The following is a 17,961-nucleotide window of genomic DNA, read 5'->3' on the forward strand; positions in this document are numbered from 1 at the left end:
ATGGACAGTCCTATAGGGACCCCTCTCCTTCTACATGGACAGTCCTATAGGGACCCCTCTTCCTTTCCATGGGCAGTCCTATAGGGGCCCCTCTTCCTCTCAATGGACAGTCATATAGGGACCCCTCTCCTTCTACATGGACAGTCCTATATAGGGAACCCTCTCCCTTTACATGGACAGCCCTATAGGCACCCCTCTCCTTCTACATGGAAAGTCCTATAATGAACCCTCTCCCTCTACATGGATAGTCCTATAGTGAACCCTCTCCTTTTATATGGACAGTCTTATAGGGACTCTCCACGGACCCCTCTGTCTGTGTCTTCACAGAAATTACAAAAGTTGCCAGGACCCCTCTCCATGGACATTCCTTTAGGGACCCCTCTCCATGGACAGTCCTATAGGGGCCCCTCTCCATGGACATTCCTTTAGGGACCCCTCTCCAAGGACAGTCCTTTAGGGACCCCTCTCCATGGATATTTCTTTAGGGACCCCTCTCCAAGGACAGTCCTTTAGGGACCCCTCTCCATTGACAGTCCTTTAGGAACCCTTCTCCATTGACAGTCCTTTAGGGACCCCTCTCCATGGACAGTCCTACAGTCCTTTAGGGACCCCTCTCCACGGACAGTCCTAGAGGGACCCCACTCCTTCTCCACAGGCATTCCTATAGGGACCCTTCTCCACGGACACTCCTGTAGGAACCCCTCTGTCTGTGTCTCCACAGAAATTAGGAAAGTTGCCGGACCCCTCTCCATGGACATTCCTTTAGGGACCCTTCTCCATGCACAGTCCTATAGAGACCCCTCTCCATTGACAGTCCTTTAAGGACCCCTCTCCATGGACAGTCCTAGAGGGACCCCTCTCCATGGACAGTTCTTTAGGATCCCCTCTCCATGGACAGTCCTAGAGGGACTCTGCTCCTTCTTCACAGGCATTCCTATAGGGACCCTTCTCCACGGACATTCCTGTAGGGACCCCTCTCCATGGATATTTCTTTAGGGACCCCTGTCCAAGGACAGTCCTTTAGGGACCCCTCTCCATTGACAGTCCTTTTGGAACCCTTCTCCATTGACAGTCCATTAGGGACCCCTCTCCATGGACAGTCCTTTAGGGCCCCCTCTCCATGGACATTGCTTTAGGGAGCCTTCTCCATGGACAGTCCTATAGGGACCCTCCCCATGGACAGTCTTTTAGGGATCCCTCTCCATTGACAGTCCTTTAGGGACCCCTCTCTATGGACAGTCCTATAGGGACCCCTCTTCATGGACATTTCTTTAGGGACCCCTCTCCATGGAAAGTCTTATAGGGACTCCTCTCCATGGACAGTCCTTTAGGGACCCCTCTCCATTGACATTCCTTTAGGGAGCCTTCTCCATGGACAGTCCTATAGGAAATCCTCTCCATGGACAGTCCTTTAGGCACCCCTCTCCATGGACATTCCTTTAGGGAGCCTTCTCCATGGACAATCTTTTAGGAACACCTCTCCATTGACAGTCCTAAAGGGACCCCTCTCCATGCACAGTCCTTTATGGACCCCTCTGCATGGAAAGTCCTATAAGGACCCTGCTCCTTCTCCACGGACATTCCTATAGGGACCCTTCTCCAGGAGACTCCTGTAGGGACACCTCTGTCTCCGCAGAAATGAGGAAAGTTGCCCGGATCCGGGTGTCTGTCCCTCTCCCCTCCCCCCAGGGATGATGAGTGACAGTCTCGTGTCTGCAGCATCCCCCCCCCCCTCCCCCTCCTCCTCCGTCATCTCCATCCTCCCGTCACCCAGTACGGAGGGTCCTGGCGGAGCGCCCAGGGGGAGGAGTCACATCCCCGAGCAGCAGGCGAGACGTACACAGCACACAGCGCCCGGGACACCGATCTGCTCTCCCCGGGATCTACATGCGGCTTTGAGAATGCGGTCGGCCCCGGTCACCGGCCTCCTGGCCCCCGTGGCCCTTCTGTTCCTGCTCTGGTCCTCGGATCGCCTGGCCGACGCCTGCAGCTGCTCCCCCGTTCACCCCCAGCAGGCCTTCTGCAACGCCGACATAGGTGAGGCCGGAGATGTGAGCGCGGAGCCGAGGGTACAGAGCGGGGCATAGTGCGGAGCGGAGGGGATGGTGCGGAGCGGGGCATAGTGCGGAGCGGAGGGGATGGTGCGGAGCGGGGCATAGTGCGGAGCGGAGGGGATGGTGCGGAGCGGGGCATAGTGCGGAGCGGGGCATAGTGCGGAGGGGATGGTGCGGAGCGGGGCATAGTGCGGAGCGGGGCATAGTGCGGAGGGGATGGTGCGGAGCGGGGCATAGTGCGGAGGGGATGGTGCGGAGCGGGGCATAGTGCGGAGCGGAGGGTACAGAGCGCAGAGCATAGTGCGGAGCGGAGGGATGGTGCGGAGCGCAGGGCTGTACGCACATTAGCACAGCGCAGGAGCCACCCGCGGATCTTCTGGCACAGCTGGGTAGCGGCTGGCATTAGGAGGGATGATGGGAGCTGAGGAGTCCTTTAAATCGGGGGTCTCTAAACTTTTCAGTACTAGGGCCAAATATATTCTGCAAATATTCGGGGGACAAAAAAATTCCATCAGAATCCCCACTTATATCAGGTGCCCCCAGCAGAGTCCTACTTATGTCAGGTTCACCATCAAACTCCCTTGTATCAGGGACCTTTCAGAGTTCTCCTAACAAGGGGTTCCCCAGCAGAGCCCCCCCCCCCCCCAGATCAGGGTCTTCTCTTACATTAGGATTCCCTTCAGAGGCCCCACTTATATCAGGCATCTCCTGAGAGTTCCCCCTGACATCATGTTCCCCTTCATTGAGACCCCCTTATAGCAAGGTCCCCACCAGATCACCCATTACATCAGGGTCCCTGTCAGAGTCTGTCTTAGATCATGGTCCCCATCCGAGCTCCCCCCTTACATCAGGGTTCCCATCTTAGTTCTTTATACATCTTGGCAGTGCTGAGACAAAGTGATCCAGTGCCCAGAGCAAAGATGCCAAATTGCAACCCCCCTTTCCCTTAGGGTTAGGTTCAGGGTGTCCCCTACCCCTGCAATAAACCATTGTGCCAGGGGCAGCCGTCCCTCCTGCCCACCCCTTGTCCCCGGCCCTGCATCCGGGTCCCCATCAGAGTCCCTCTAACATCAAGGTCCCTCGCACAGTCACCCAGGGTCCAATGTGTCAATGTGGACCCTGATGTAAAGGGTGCTCTGATGGGGGCCCTGCGGTAAGGGGTGCTCTGATGGGGACCAGGATGTAAAGGGGGCTCTAATGGAACCCTGATGCAAAAGGTGGACTATAATGTAAGGGGCACTCAGATGGGGACCCTGATGTAAGGGGTGGTCTGATGGAAACTCTGATGTAAGGGGGGCTCTAATGGGGACTCTGATGCAAGAGGGGGACTATAATATAAGGGGGAATCAGATGGGGACCCTGATGTAAGGGGTGGTCTGATGGAAACCCAGATGTAAGGGGGGTTCTGATGGAAACCCTGATGTAAATGGAGCTCTGATAGGGACCCTGATATAAGGAGGGCTCTGACGGGGGACCCTGATGTAAGTGAGGCTTTGATGGGGACCCTGATGTAAGGGGAGCTTAGATGGGGACCCTGATCTAAGGGGGGGTTAGATGGGGACCCTGATGTAAGGGGGGGCTTAGATGAGGACCTTGATGTAAGGGGGGCTTAGATGGGAACCTTGATGTAAAGGGGGCTTAGATGGGGACCCTAATGTAAAGGGGGCTCTGATAGGGACCCAAGGCAAGAGGGGGACTCTAATGTAAGGGGGGCTCTGATGGGTACCCTGATGTAAGGAGTGGTCTGATGGAAACCCTGATGTAAGGGGGGCTCTGATGGAAACCTCAATGCAAGGGGGCTCTGATGGAAACCCTGATGTAAGGGGGCTCTAATGGGCACCCTAATGTAAGGGGGGCTCTGATGGGGTCCCTAATGTAAGGAGTAGTCTGATGGAAACCCTGACGTAAGGGGGGCTCTGATGGGTACCCTGATGTAAGGAGTGGTCTGATGGGGACCTTGATGTAAAGGGGGCTTAGATGGGGACCCTAATGTAAAGGGGGCTCTGATAGGGACCAATGCAAAAGGGGAAAACTAATGTAAGGGGGGCTCTGATGGGTACCCTGATGTAAGGAGTGGTCTGATGGAAACCCTGATGTAAGGGGAGCTCTGATGGAAACCTCAATGTAAGGGGGCTCTGATGGAAACCCTGATGTAAGGGGACTCTAATGGAAACCCTGATGTAAGGGGGCTCTAATGGAAACCCTGGTGTAAGGGGGGCTGTAAGGGGGACAATGATGGGGACCCCGATGTAAGGGGGCTCTAATGGGCACCCTAATGTAAGGGGGGCTCTGATGGGGACCCTAATGTAAGGAGTAGTCTGATGGAAACCCTGACATAAGGGGGGCTCTGATGGGGAACCTGATGTAAGGAGTGGTCTGATGGAAACCCTGATGTAAGAGGGGCTCTGATGGGGACCCTGATTTAAAGAGGGCTCTAATGGGGACCATGATGCAAGAGGGGCACTCTAATGTAAGCGGGGCTCAGATGGGGACCCTGATGTAAGGGGGGCTTTGATGGGGACCCTGATGTAAGGGGGGGCTCTGATGGGGACCCTGATGTAAGGGGGGGCTCTGATGGGGTCCCTGATGTAGGGGGTGGTCTGATGAAACCCCTGATGTAACGGGGGCTCTGATGGGAACTCAATGCAAGGATGCAGTTTTGCAAAAAATGATGTCAGACGAGCGATTTTATAGCAGAGATTCCTACAAGTCGCTAATGCCAGCGATGCAGCCAGCAATTAAGTTGCTGAAGTCGCTGATGAAAGAGCTACAGCTTTGGGTCGTGCTCACCTACTTCAGCGATTTGGAGCCGCATTCCATAACGCCATTAAATCTCAGATTTTGAGCATCGAAGCAAAAAATAGTTTAAAAATGTATAAGTTGGCGATCCAATACCAAATCTATATGTGAGATATCGCTATAAAACTAGACTAAACTAAAACTAGTCAGACTATTAATGACTGTATATTCTTTGTTTGTTATTGGGTTTCAGACTGATACAATATAGACTTATTGTAACAATTCTGTTTCGTTGCAACAGAATTAAAACTTTCTTATCACAGTGGGACAGTTGCAGAGGTTTGATGGTGAATCTGTATTAGGCTGGCCCAGGCACTCTGGCAATTATCAGTACTGTTTGTTGGTGGGAGTCTGAGACCCCCTCAGTGGTTCAGTTGCTGCTGGGGAAACTCTAGGTTGTCATATCATTGGCCAAACTTTTTGCACTTCTTGGCACAGGTTAGCAGTAGAGCCAATAGAAGAAATGTGCAAGGAAAGGAAATTAGAGGGGCCTGTGCCAACACCATCAATGCAATGTTCCTAATATCACATTTAGGGTTTATGCCCAGCAAATAGCCGTCCAAATTCAGCTTTGTCATGTGAAACCTCTTTGTGCCCATTTATTATACAGCTAAATAAACGTCATACTTCAGTTTTGGATGGATGCTGATAGCTTGAAGCAGCAACATGGTGGGGTGATGGGAGGAATCATACTGATTGTGTTGAGAATTTTCATATTACAGTGTATCTAAAGTGAAAACTTGTATTTTTAGTTATGGACAGAGGGCTTTGGATGGATTTCCTGTCACTTCCTGTTGTGTCAACAAGACAGGAAGAGAAGGGAATATCCTCCTCTCCCGTAAAAACAGGGGTTTTAACTAGTCCAAAAAAATATTTAAAAAACTAAAAACTTTGGGTTTATATATAATTTCATATTGCATCACATAGAATCAGCAATATACTATATGTACTTTATACACATCTATATACCTACAGTATCTTCCGGTCCTTCTGGCTGACCCTCTATCATCTATCTGCCTTTCTATTCATATCTATCTACTGTATCTATCTGTCTGTCTGTCTATTCATCTTTACCTATCTATCTATCTATCTATCTATCTATCTATCTATCTATCTTCCGGTCTGTCTGACTGTCCATATGTCTATTGTCTGTCTGTCTATATATCTAGCTATCTGTCTATCTATCCGTCTATCTTTTATCTATCTATCTATCTATCTATCTATTTATCTATCCATCTCTTTTTCTATCTATCTGTCTTTTATCTATCTATCTCCTATTTACCTCTTTATCTATCTATCTTCTATCAGTCTGTCTGTCTGCTATCTATCTTCCGGTCCGTATGACTGTCCATATGTCTATGGTCTATCTGCCTGTCTATTCATCTATCTATCTATCTATCTATCTATCTATCTATCTATCTATCTATCTGTCTATCATCTATCTATCTATCTGGCTGTCTATATGTCTATCTGGCTGTCTATTTATCTTTACTTTTCTATCTATCTATCTATCTATCTATCTATCTATCTATCTATCTATCTATCTATCTATCTATCTATCTATCTGTCTATCATCTATCTATCTATCTGGCTGTCTATATGTCTATCTGGCTGTCTATTTATCTTTACTTTTCTATCTATCTATCTGTTTATTATCTATCTATCTATATATCTGTCTATTATCTATCTTCCGGGCCATCTAACTGTCCATATGTCTATCTATCTACCTATCTATCACTGATCAATACCACTGCTATTGGTAGAACATTATGCGTGTTTTGTCATTGCTCTTTTTGGTTCTTCTCTGTGGTTTTGTTGAGTATCTATCCATCTATCTGTCTATTATCTATCTATCTTGCTGTCCATATGTCTATCGTCTATCTGTCTGTCTATTTATCTTTACTTTTCTATTTATCTATCTCTCTATCTATCTATCACTGATCAATACCCCTGCTATTGGTATAACATTCTGCGTGTTGTGTCGTTGCTCTTTTTGGCTGACGATGAGTCCTTCTCTGTGGTTTTGTTGAGTAGAGTCGCCTACGATTGCTCAGAAACGGTTACATTTGTGATTACCTCTGTAGATTGGAGAGGGAGCCAGGAGAGTTGGCATGTCTGCTTGATATGTGCCATGGAGCTGCCAGTTGACTGTAATAGGGGATGAAATAAACAGGCTGTGTGCAGCGAGCCACAAGCTAGGTTTTGGCTCTGCAGATCATTTTTTAAATTCCGAAGTGTGTGTATTGGAGTGCGGACTGTCGGTGTTTGTAGAAACATGGAGCTCAGACTTTCTAAAGATTAGGATAATCTGCTTCATTTATTAAGAGCCCGGGAGACACACAAAACACAAGAAATAAAAACACGTATTTTATTTCTTACCCAATCAGACTGATCTGAATTAGAATCTTATTATATTGAATATTACCTGAACTCTGGGATCAGTAGATATCATCTAAATACATTTATTGTGTGCATTCTTCTTGAATCTTGGTGTGCTTTATATATTTCCTCCAGATCTGTACAGTAATCCAGTGTGTAACTTTACTTCCTGTAAAAAAAGACCGGTCACTGCTGCCTTCTCCCTGTGCAGGGTGACTGGTCTGGTCTCCGCCCCTTCCTGTAGTTTTCTGCAGGCAGCCTGTAGTGGGTGGAGTCTGTTTGTTCCCTCCCATGGCTCTGCTCTCTCTGCTTGTGCAGGGTGACTTTCTTGTCTCCGCCCTCTCTAGTTTTCTATAGGTAGCCTATAGTGGGTGGAGCTGCAGGGCCCCTCCCACAGCCTTTGCACATGTACAGCTCAGTGATGATGTCACTGCTCCTTTTACAAGATATTATCTGGGTTTGCAAAGGCATTTAGGTTCACACAAAATAGATTTAGATCCTTGCGAAATGTATTTAAAGTGATACTAAATATTTTTGGTTAAAAATAACAAACATGACATACTTACCTGACCTGTTGCAGTTGGTTTTGCACAGAGCAGTCCTGATCCTCCTCTTCTCGGGTCCCTCGCCTGGCTCCTCCTTCCCCTTGAGTGCCCCCACAGCAAGCAGTTTGCTCTGAGGGCAGGAAAGAGATTAGGGCAAGTCCCCAACACTCCACAACATATAGTTATGCTATAAATGAATGATCCCACTAGTGATTGTATACCATACTGTGCAAATATATAAAATAAAGTGCAAAATATATAAGTGCAAACAAAGTATGTGCAAAAACAATTCAATAATAAATCTGTATAAAATTAGATCTATGTAAAAAATTATTCCTAGTGCAAAAATACTCAAGTGTCTTTTAGAATCCTAACATACACCAGTAATCTTATAGTGTCCCAAAAAGTGACAAAAAATCCAAATTATATGGAAAAAATGATTGAAAGAAAAAGCGAAATGACTCGCTAAGCCAATTTGCACAGAGATCACCCAGTGCTTCCACCACAGTGTGAGTCCTTCACCAATCTCAATGGGTCAAACTTACCGAATGAATCAACTGGTACGATTATAAACTAGCAAGAAAGCTCAATATCTCCAAGCGCTTCTTCAATGTATTCATCAATCAGAGTCTCATCAGGCCATTTGACCTAGAATGAGTAAGAAGAAAGGAGAAGGTAGGCTTCCCATAGCGCAGGGATATCCAATTAGTCGACCTCCAGCTGTTGCAAAACTACAAGTCCCATCATGCCTCTGCCTCTGGGTGTCATGCTTGTGGCTGTCAGAGTCTTGCTATGCCTCATGGGACTTGTAGTTCTGCAACAGCTGGAAGTCCGCTAATTGCATATCCCTGCATGGCAAAACCAAGTTTTAACAGGCTTTATTAAAATTAATGCTATTGCACTCAGATGCTCCAAGTGCCTGCCCGACACTAAGAATAACACACTCAGCTCAAGTCCTTGTACCTCAGTCGCATCACACAACACAGGCTCCATCCACTACATGCGATATCGTCAGTGTCCCTGCCCCACTCATGTTTCGTCCAATGACGTCCTCACAGAGCGGCTATGAGGGCGCCCGAGCCTCAGCTCCCTTTATCCATTCGGACACGGAACTCATTCTCTCTCTCTCTCCTCATTGGCTCACTGACTTTGATTGACAGCAACGGGAGCCAATGGCACTTCGCTGCTGTCTCAGCCAATGAGGAGGGAGAGTCTTGGACAACCAGGTCTCTGGTGCAACTTTGTTGGATTAAGATGAGGCTCAGATAAGAGGGGCTGAGGGCGGCTGCTGCACACAGAAGGTTTTTTTATCTTAAAAGAGATGTAAAGGCAAAAGCTTTTTTTATCTTAATGCATTAAGATAAAAAAAAAAACGTGTGTAGCAGCCCCCCCAGCACCCCCCCTAATTACCTACCTGAGCCCCTTCTCTCTCCAGTGATGGCCACATTCCCCTCAGCCATCCAGGACACGCCTCCTGATTGGCTGAGACAGAGCAGAGATGCCATTGGCTCCCATGGCTGTCAATCAAAGTCAGTCAGCCGATCAGGGTAGAGAGGGGGTGGGGCCAGGTGTCTGAATGGATGCACGGAGCTCTGACTCAGTTTGGGTGCCCCCTGTAGCAAGCAGCTGGCTGAAGGGCACTCAAAGGAGGGAGGGGCTAGGAGCAGCAAAGAGGGACCCGAGAAGAGGCGGATCCGGGCTGCTCTGTGCAAAACCAACTGTGACAGAGGAGGTAAGTATAACATGTTTGCTGTTTTTAGGAAAAAAAAACGAGCCTTTACAACCACTTTAATGCATGAAGATAAAAAACCTTCTGCCTTTACAACCACTTTAAATGGCAGTTTGTGTGCCGGCCATATGGCAGAAAATGGAGAAAGGACGGCTGCACTCCAAAATAATGGCTTTATTAAAGCTTGATCCATACATCAGAGACACAGGTCCAGATGAATACTGATGCATTTCGCACCGTTAATGGCGCGTAACCACTTGCCAACCAGCTCATGTACATTTACGTTGCCAGTTTGAAGATGGATATCTCTGTAACGGCACCAGCTGCTGCCACAACCGGGGTATCCATCTTTTAAGTCGGCGGTCCTGTGCACGATAATGGTGGTCTCTGTGGCGGATTCGCCACAAAATCACTGTTGTCGGCGGCGGGAGAGGGGCCACCCCCGCGCCGCTCTCCCGTGCCCTCCGCTGCTTATCGGAGCCGTCGGGTCCTTGTTGTGGCTGGGTATGGAGACGAGTGAGGGGAAGATGGCCCCAACCCGTCTCCATACTATAGAAGTCAACGTCACTTCCACCCATACGTCTTACGTCTTAAAGGGCCATGTTTCTGTTGTAATTTTTTCAAATTAGACATATTTTTAATTTTTTATTGCATTTAAATCCAAATATGAGATCTGAGGACTTTCTGACCCCCAGATCTCATATTTAAGAGGCCCTGTCTTGCTTTTTTCTATTACAGGGGATGTTTACATTCCTTGTAATAGGAATAAAAGTGACCCGTTTTAAAAAAAAAAACTGTAAAAATTAATAAAATCAAGTAAAATAAATAAGAACTTTTTTTTTTTAAAGCGCAGAAGCTCGCGCACACGTGAGTAGCGGCTGCATATGAAAAAGGTGGTCAAACCACACATGTGTGGTAATGCCGCAATCGTTAGAGCGAGAGCAATAATTCCAGCCCTAGACCTCCTTTGTAGCGCAAAACATGCAACCTGTAGAATTTTTTAAACATCACCTATGGAGATTTTTAAGGGTAAAAGTTTGACGCCATTCCACGAGCGGGCGCAATTATGAAGTGTGACATGTTGGGTATCAATTTACACGGCGTAACATTATCTTTGACAATATAAAAAAAAAAATTGGGCTAACTTTACCGTTGTCTTATTCTTTTATTCAAAAAAGTGCTTTTTTTTTCAAAAAAAGTGCGCTTGCAAGACCGCTGCGCAAATAAGGTGTGACAAAAAGTATTGCAATGACCGCCATTTTATTCTCTAAGGTGTCAGAAAAAAACATGTATAATGTTTGGGGGTTCTAAGTAATTTTCTAGCCCAAAAAAAATTGTTTTTAACTTGCAAACACCGAGTCTGAAAAAGAGGTCTGGTCTTTAAAGAGGAAGTAAACCCTGATGGGTTTACTTCCTCTTTTTTTCCCTGCAAAGGTAAAGCATAATGGACTACTATGCATCGCATAGTAGCTCATTATGTGTCACTTACCTGACACAGGAGCCAGCGAAGTCGCCGCTGTCACCTGTAGTCCGCCGCATCCATCTTGGTTGTGGCGTCTCTCGCAGCTCCGACGAATGACAGCGGAGAAGCCGCGATGACGTCACTCCCGCGCATGCGCACGGGAGTCGCGTCTCGGAGCTCCGACGCTGCCATTCGCCGGAGCCGCGATGACGTCACTCCCGCGCATGCGCACGGGAGTAGACAAATTTGGCAAATCCATTCTTGGACTTGCCGCATTTAGTGCGCCTGCGCGCCGCTGTCTACGGCGCATGCGCCGTAGACAGCGGTGCCCATTTTCGGGCAAATATCTCCTAAACCATATAGGTTTAGGAGATATTACTTGGACCTACAGGTAAGCCTTAATCTAGGCTTACCTGTAGGTCAAAGTTGTTTGGAAGGGTTTACTTCCATTTTAAGTGGTTAATCATAGCTTTGTGTGCCGGTGTTTTGTCACATATGGTGACCCATCACAGTTGGCTACCCGCTGGACTGCGCATGCGCGTCGCCGCCGTATGCATTCCACCCCTGAGTCCAAATTCAAGCCCCACCATCCAAGTGGACATAGAGTTTGATTATATTTATGCCGAGTGAAGCGAGGCCGTGCCTGAAGCGTGGCGAGCTCGCGAGGGGCCCTCTGTTGGAAAGCATATGGCGGCGTCGCGCATACGCACTCCAGCGGGTAGCAAAATGTGATGGGGTAGCCGAATGTGATGTGACATCGGGCCATCATATAGTTGTTGGTAGATTTAAAAGAGATTGTGCAATCAGAATATATCGTGTGTGGTCAGCTTTAGAGACATTTCACTTTTTGTCATGGAAAATCTGCAACAGGGAGACAGATAAAAGAAGAAAAAATCTGACAGGGGTTTTAGCGTTCCCCTATTCTACCAAAAATAAAAATAAAAAATACGTCTGTCTGTGTTGCTGTCGGAGAGCTTCCTATCTGGTGCAATATTGTCAGTTGGGCAGGAAGTGAGGGAAATCTCTCTAATGGCGCAACAGACAGCAGTAAAAAAAACCTGGCAGGGTCTCTAATCCTTTTCTTACTTTATCTAGAAATAGAAAGTTTGGACTAAACATACATTTACATTTTATTTTTTTATTTTATTTTTTGTGGTAAAACTGATGTAACTTCTGCTCATGCTTGCCTTGCATACACACGGTCACACAAAAGTTCTCTGAACTTTCGACCATCAAGAACGTGGTGCCGTACAACACTACGACGAGCCGAGAAAATTAAGTTCAATGCTTCGGAGCATGCGTGATTTTTTGTACATCTGAATTGCATACAGACAAACGCATTTTCAGATAAGAACTTTTTCCGGCCGAAAAATTTAGAACCTGCTCTCAATCTTTTGCTGGCTGGAATTCTGCCAGCAAAAGTCTGATGGAGCCTACACACAGTCGCAATTTCTGACCAAAAGCTCACATCCAACTTTTGCTGGCAGAATTTCTGATCGTGTGTATGGGGCATAACAGGTTTTCTTATAAGATGGCCCTGTATTTGGCTCCATCCATCTTCCCATCAACTCTGTCCCTGCTGAAGAAAAGCATCCCCTCATGATGCTGCCACCACCATGTTTCACGGTGGGGATGGTGTGCTCAGGGTGATGTGCAGTGTTAGTTTTACATAGTGTTTTGCTTTTAGGCAAAAAAGTTAAATTTTGGTCTCATCTGAGCACCTTCTTCCACATGTTTGCTGTGTCCCCCACATGGCTTCTCACAAACTGCAAATGGGACTTCTTATGGCTTTCTTTCAACAATAAGTTTCTTCTTGCCACTCCTCCATAAAGGACAGATTTGTGGAGAGCACCACTAATAGTTGTCCTGTGGACAGATTCTCCCACCTGAGCTGTGGATCTCTGAAGCTCCTCCAGAGTTACCATGGGCCTTTTGGCTGCTTCTCTGATAAATGCTCTCCTTGCCCGGCCTGTCAGTTTAAGTGGACGGCCATGTCTTGATAGGTTTTCAGTTGTACCATACTCTTTCCATTTTTGGATGATGGATTGAACAGTGAAATGTTCAAAGTTTGTGATTTTTTTTTTATAACCTAACCCTGCTTTACATTTCTCCACAGCCTGACCTGTCTGGTGTGTTCCTTGGCCTTCATTGTGCTGTTTGTTCATTAAGGTTCTTTAACAAACCTCTGAGGGCTTCACAGAACAGCTGTATTTACACTGAGATTAAATTAAACACAGGTGGACTCTATTTAGTAATTAGGTGACTTCTGAAGGCAATTGGATCCACTAGATTTTAGTTAGGGGTATCAGAGTAAAGGAGGCTGAATACAAATGTACCCCACACTTTTCACATATTTATTTGTAAACAATTTGGAAAACCATTTATCATTTTCCTTCCACTTCACAATTATGAGCCACTTTGTGTTGGTCTGTCACATAAAATCCTAATAAAATACATTCACGTTTTTGGTTGTAACATGACAAAATGTGGAAAATTGTCCTGAGCCCCACCCCCCCCATTATTGTCCTTAGCTCCCCCTTACATTATTGTTCTCAGCCCCCCCTTTACATTACTATCCTCAGCCCCCCTCAGATCACTTTCCTTAGCCCCCATAACTGTCTTGAGCCCCCCACTCATTACTGTTCCCAGCTCCCCCGTTACTGACCTCAGCTCCCCACCATTACAGTCAGTGGCCCCATTAATGTCCTCACTCCACCCATTAATTATTGTCCTCAGTGACCCTATTATGTTATCAGCCCCTCATTACTGTCCTAAGCTCTGCCATTTGTGTCCTGAGCCCCCCCATTACTGTCCGCAGTGACCCCATTAATGTCTTTAGACCCTCATTACCGTCCAAAGCCACGCCAATACTGTCCTGAGCCCCCTCAATACTGTCCTTAGTCCCCCATTACTGTCCTGAGCCGCCCAATTACTGTCCTCAATTGTCCTAATTGTCCTGAGCCTCTCCCATAACTGTCCTGAGTCCCCCATTACTAACCCTTAGACCCTTCCATTACTGTCCTCAACCCCCCTCCATTACTGTCCTCAGCCCCCCTCCATTACCGTCCTGAGCTCCCTCCCTTAATTGTCCTCAGCCTCCCCATTACTGTCCTGAGCCCCCCCCCCCCCTTAACTGTCCTAAGCTCCTCCATTACAGTTTTCAGCAATCCCATTTATGTTCTCAGCCCCCCTTCACATGCCCCCCCCCCTTCCTATCCTACCCAAAGCCCGAATGTTGGGAGACAACAGCCGGTTCACACAAAAAACGTCTGACATTCGGCCCATGTGTATGTCGGTCTGTCGGACAGAAGTCGGCCATGCATGCTTGAAAACCAGCAGCCGACCGACTCCCAATCAGTGCTCTTAGCCAATGGCAGAGAGTGCTGATCAGAGTGTTCTGGCGGGAGGGGGGCTGCTCCCCTGTCAGAACACAACAGCTCAGTGGGGGAGATCGCTGAACTAACCTTGCATGGCTCTGACCGGGGCTGTCAGTTTTTTTTCGTGCAACCGAATAAAAACTGTGTGTACCCGGCTTTACACGGGCAGGGAGGAGGACGGGAGGCACAGCAGGTTCAGCCAGCGGGTGGGAGCTGCAAGCTGTTGATTGGCTGCTGGGACTGCCCTGCATCCTAGCAACCAATCACCTGCTTATTAATTCTGGCAGCTCCCGCCCTGCATCCAGAAATATCCCGCTTCCCGCTGTCAATTCTGAGAATGAGAATGACAGCGGCGGAGACAGCTCTAAGCAGAACGGCTCCTAAATGGCGCTACCGTGTCGGTCCAGATAGGACATTGTCTCGGTCCAAACTCTGACCGCGGTCCGCCATTGAGTGATGCCTGGTATATAGTATTGTCACTGATCACTGTATTAGTGTCACTAGCGACATAAGATAGCATCAGTTAGTCGATTAGCATCCCTCCCAGCCAGTGTCAATTATGCCTCGTACACATGATCTGAGTTTTCGTTGGAAAAATCTTGGATGGTTTTTCCGATGGAATTCCACTCAAATTCCGACCGTCAAGAATGCGGTGACGTACAACACCACGACGATCCCAGAAAATTAAGTTCAATGCTTCCCAGCATGCGTCAAATTGTTTCCGAGCATGCGTAGGAATTTTTGCGCATCGCAATTGCTACAGACGTTCGGAATTTCCGATTGGAACTTTTTCCGTCGGAAAAATAGAGAACCTGCTCTCAATCTTTTGCTGGTGGAAATTCTGCTAGCAGAAGTCCGATGGAGCATTACACATGGTCGGAATTTCTGCCCAAAAGCTCTCATCGGACTTGCTGGCGGGATTTCTGATCATGTGCCAGTCCTTGATATTCCGTCCGTCCACACTATCACAGTTGCACTATAAGTCGCTGATCACCGATCACTACTAGTATAGTGTCTGTCGGGGTCTGTATTCTGGTCATGGTCAGAACTATAATAGTGTCCCCAAAAACATTATCAGCAGGATAGCAGAATACATTTTGGTCTAAATTCATGAAGAAATTTGATTTTATTGAATATGTTTTATAACAGAAAGTAGAAAATTTTGGTTCTTATTATAAAAAAACCCAGGGATCAAACACCATTATCTATAGCTCTATATATGTGAAAAAAAATGTAATTTGCATACAGCGTTGCATGACCGCACGATTACCAAAGTAGAGCAGTGCTGAATAGTAAAAAAATGGCCTGGTCATGAAGGGGGTAAAACCTTCTGGAGGTCAAGTGGTTAATGTTTATTATGTTTATACAATCGTTGAGTGTATGAGGACGGCTGCGGGGGCTTCGATCTCAGTTAAGTAATTCATAATGAGCTAGTATGCTATGCATACTAGCTCATTAAACCTTTGTCTTGCAGGGTTTTTTTTGTCCTAGGCTTTACAACCACTTTAATACATTCTATGCATTAAGATAAAAAAACTTGTATGTGCAGCAGCTCGCCCCCCCCCCCCCCCCCTACAATACTTACCTGAGCCCTATCTCTATCCAGCAATGTTACAGGAGTGTCTCAGCTTCCTGGGACTCCCCTCTTCATTGGCTAAGATAGCAGCGGACCACTCTGTGCAAAACCAACTGCACAGAGCAGGTAAGTGTAACATGTTTGTTTTGTTTTTTAAAAGCTAGACTTACAATCATTTTAATATCACTTTTTACATTTCAGCTTGAACTATTGATTTCTATAAAAACCACCATCACATCCAAAAATCACCATAATGCCTACAGACCCCAAATTCCACCCCAGGCCCCACAATTTATTGAGGTGAGGTGACCATCAGCGTCACATCAAAGACGCAAACTAAGCCTGGAAAATGTAAAATGGAACCTAAAGCTCCACCTGCTGTCTGAAAAAGAGAATGCAGAATATTAACATATTCACGTGACTTTTCTTTTTTTTTTTTTTTTCTTATGATTCTGCCCGTAATAAGTACATTATGTACCAATCCTCTAAATATGCCATTTGTTGGTGCCACCATGACAGTTGCCTTTGGCCATAAGCTCAGCAGTTACTAGGCACTTCTGCTGTCACTGTCCCAACATCATATTACCTGCAGGCCCCAAATTCCACACAGAGCTCCACATTTTATTGAGGCGACCTCGATGGGTAAATGTGATTTTGGATCAGTTAAGAAAAAAGTTTAAGCTGTCCAATCTTTGTATAAGGAATGCTTTTTTCTTCTTGTAAAGATTGGAATTCTTGTAAAATACTTCCGCACATACGGCATGGATTTATGGACTTGTACTTTGGGTTCAACTTCACACAGCTGCAATAAGTGAATTCGTATTTTCTTAGGGATTAAAATGTAGCCGAGGACTATGCTTTACATGGTAATGTACTTCTCAGTGATGCGTCATTCAGGCTGTGAAATGTTAATGTGATTATTATGCTTACCGTCATATGATCGTCACGTGCTTTGCTCATTAACACACTTGCTACAATCCTTTTAAGAACAAGAACATGCCTGTAGTATGTTAGTAGAAGCATTTGGCAGTGCATGCAACTGCAGTAGATTCCTGAGATAGGCTGACCATACACTATACAGTCTGATTATACAATCTCCTTCAGATCTACTCAACTTTGTAGTGCAAGGACCTGCCCAGTTTGATACAATTCATTGGTTGTTTAAGTTTGTCCTCATACTACAGTACATTAGTTTGGTAACTCTAATGGAGATTGTACAATCAGGTTACATTCTGTATGACAGGCTATAAGCTGATCCGATTGGTTGCTGTAGGTTCATGTTTTGGTTTCTGTTCACCTGTCCTGGGTATCTGGTGGTCATCTCTGCTTTGAACTGTTTGCCCTTCTTGCCATATCTGCGCTTATGCCATCTAGTGCCAGACATCTGTAATGCATCCGTGGTCACCGAGAGTTCAGTCATATTGGAGTCTCGGTGATTGTATAGGCCAGTGATGGTGAACCTTGGCACCCCAGATGTATTGGAACTACATTTCCCATGATGCTCATGCACTCTGCAGTGTAGTTGAGCATCATGGGAAATGTAGTTCCAAAACATCTGGGGTGCCAAGGTTCGCCATCACTGGTATAGGCCAGGGTTCTGGGCAATGGCAATACATTTTAGAACATTTTCCATAGACGTTTCTTGGTGAGTTTTTCATGAAGTAGGTTGCCTGGTCTTTCCTCAACCTTGGTGGTTAGTGGAAAGAATGCCTCTTACATTGGTGATCAGTGGAAAGAATGCCTCTTAAGCCCTTGTACACACGGTCAGAGATTCTGACGGAATGTGTCGGATCGGACCGTTTTGTCGGATAATCCGACTGTGTGTGGTCTTCATCGGACTATTTCCGTTGGAGTATCCGATGGACCAAGTTTTCCAACTTGTCGGTAACATTTTCCGACAACATGATCCGATCGGACCTTGTCCGATCATGTGTAGAGAATTCCGATCGGACAAGGTGCCACGCATGCTCAGATCAAATTCCTACACCAAAGCTATTGGCTACTAGCCTGAACGTAGTCCTGTCATAACGAAATAACGTC

At 46.6% G+C, this 17,961-nt stretch overlaps 1 protein-coding gene across 1 annotated transcript in view; it reads left to right on the forward strand.

Moving 5' to 3' along the window:
- Nucleotides 1-1,791: 1,791 nt before the first annotated feature.
- TIMP2 (TIMP metallopeptidase inhibitor 2) overlaps nt 1,792-17,961 on the forward strand; it is a 66,092-nt gene continuing 49,922 nt past the window's right edge. The window contains exon 1 of the mRNA XM_077456881.1: nt 1,792-2,037. Coding sequence (XP_077313007.1) covers nt 1,902-2,037 — 136 coding nt within the window. The 5' untranslated portion in view covers nt 1,792-1,901. The remainder of the gene's footprint in view (nt 2,038-17,961) is intronic.

This window comes from Lithobates pipiens, unplaced genomic scaffold (assembly GCF_037356315.1).
Source record: "Lithobates pipiens isolate NorthernLeopardFrog02 unplaced genomic scaffold, aLitPip1_a1.2 Scaffold_27, whole genome shotgun sequence".
In the NCBI taxonomy this organism is placed as follows: domain Eukaryota; kingdom Metazoa; phylum Chordata; class Amphibia; order Anura; family Ranidae; genus Lithobates; species Lithobates pipiens.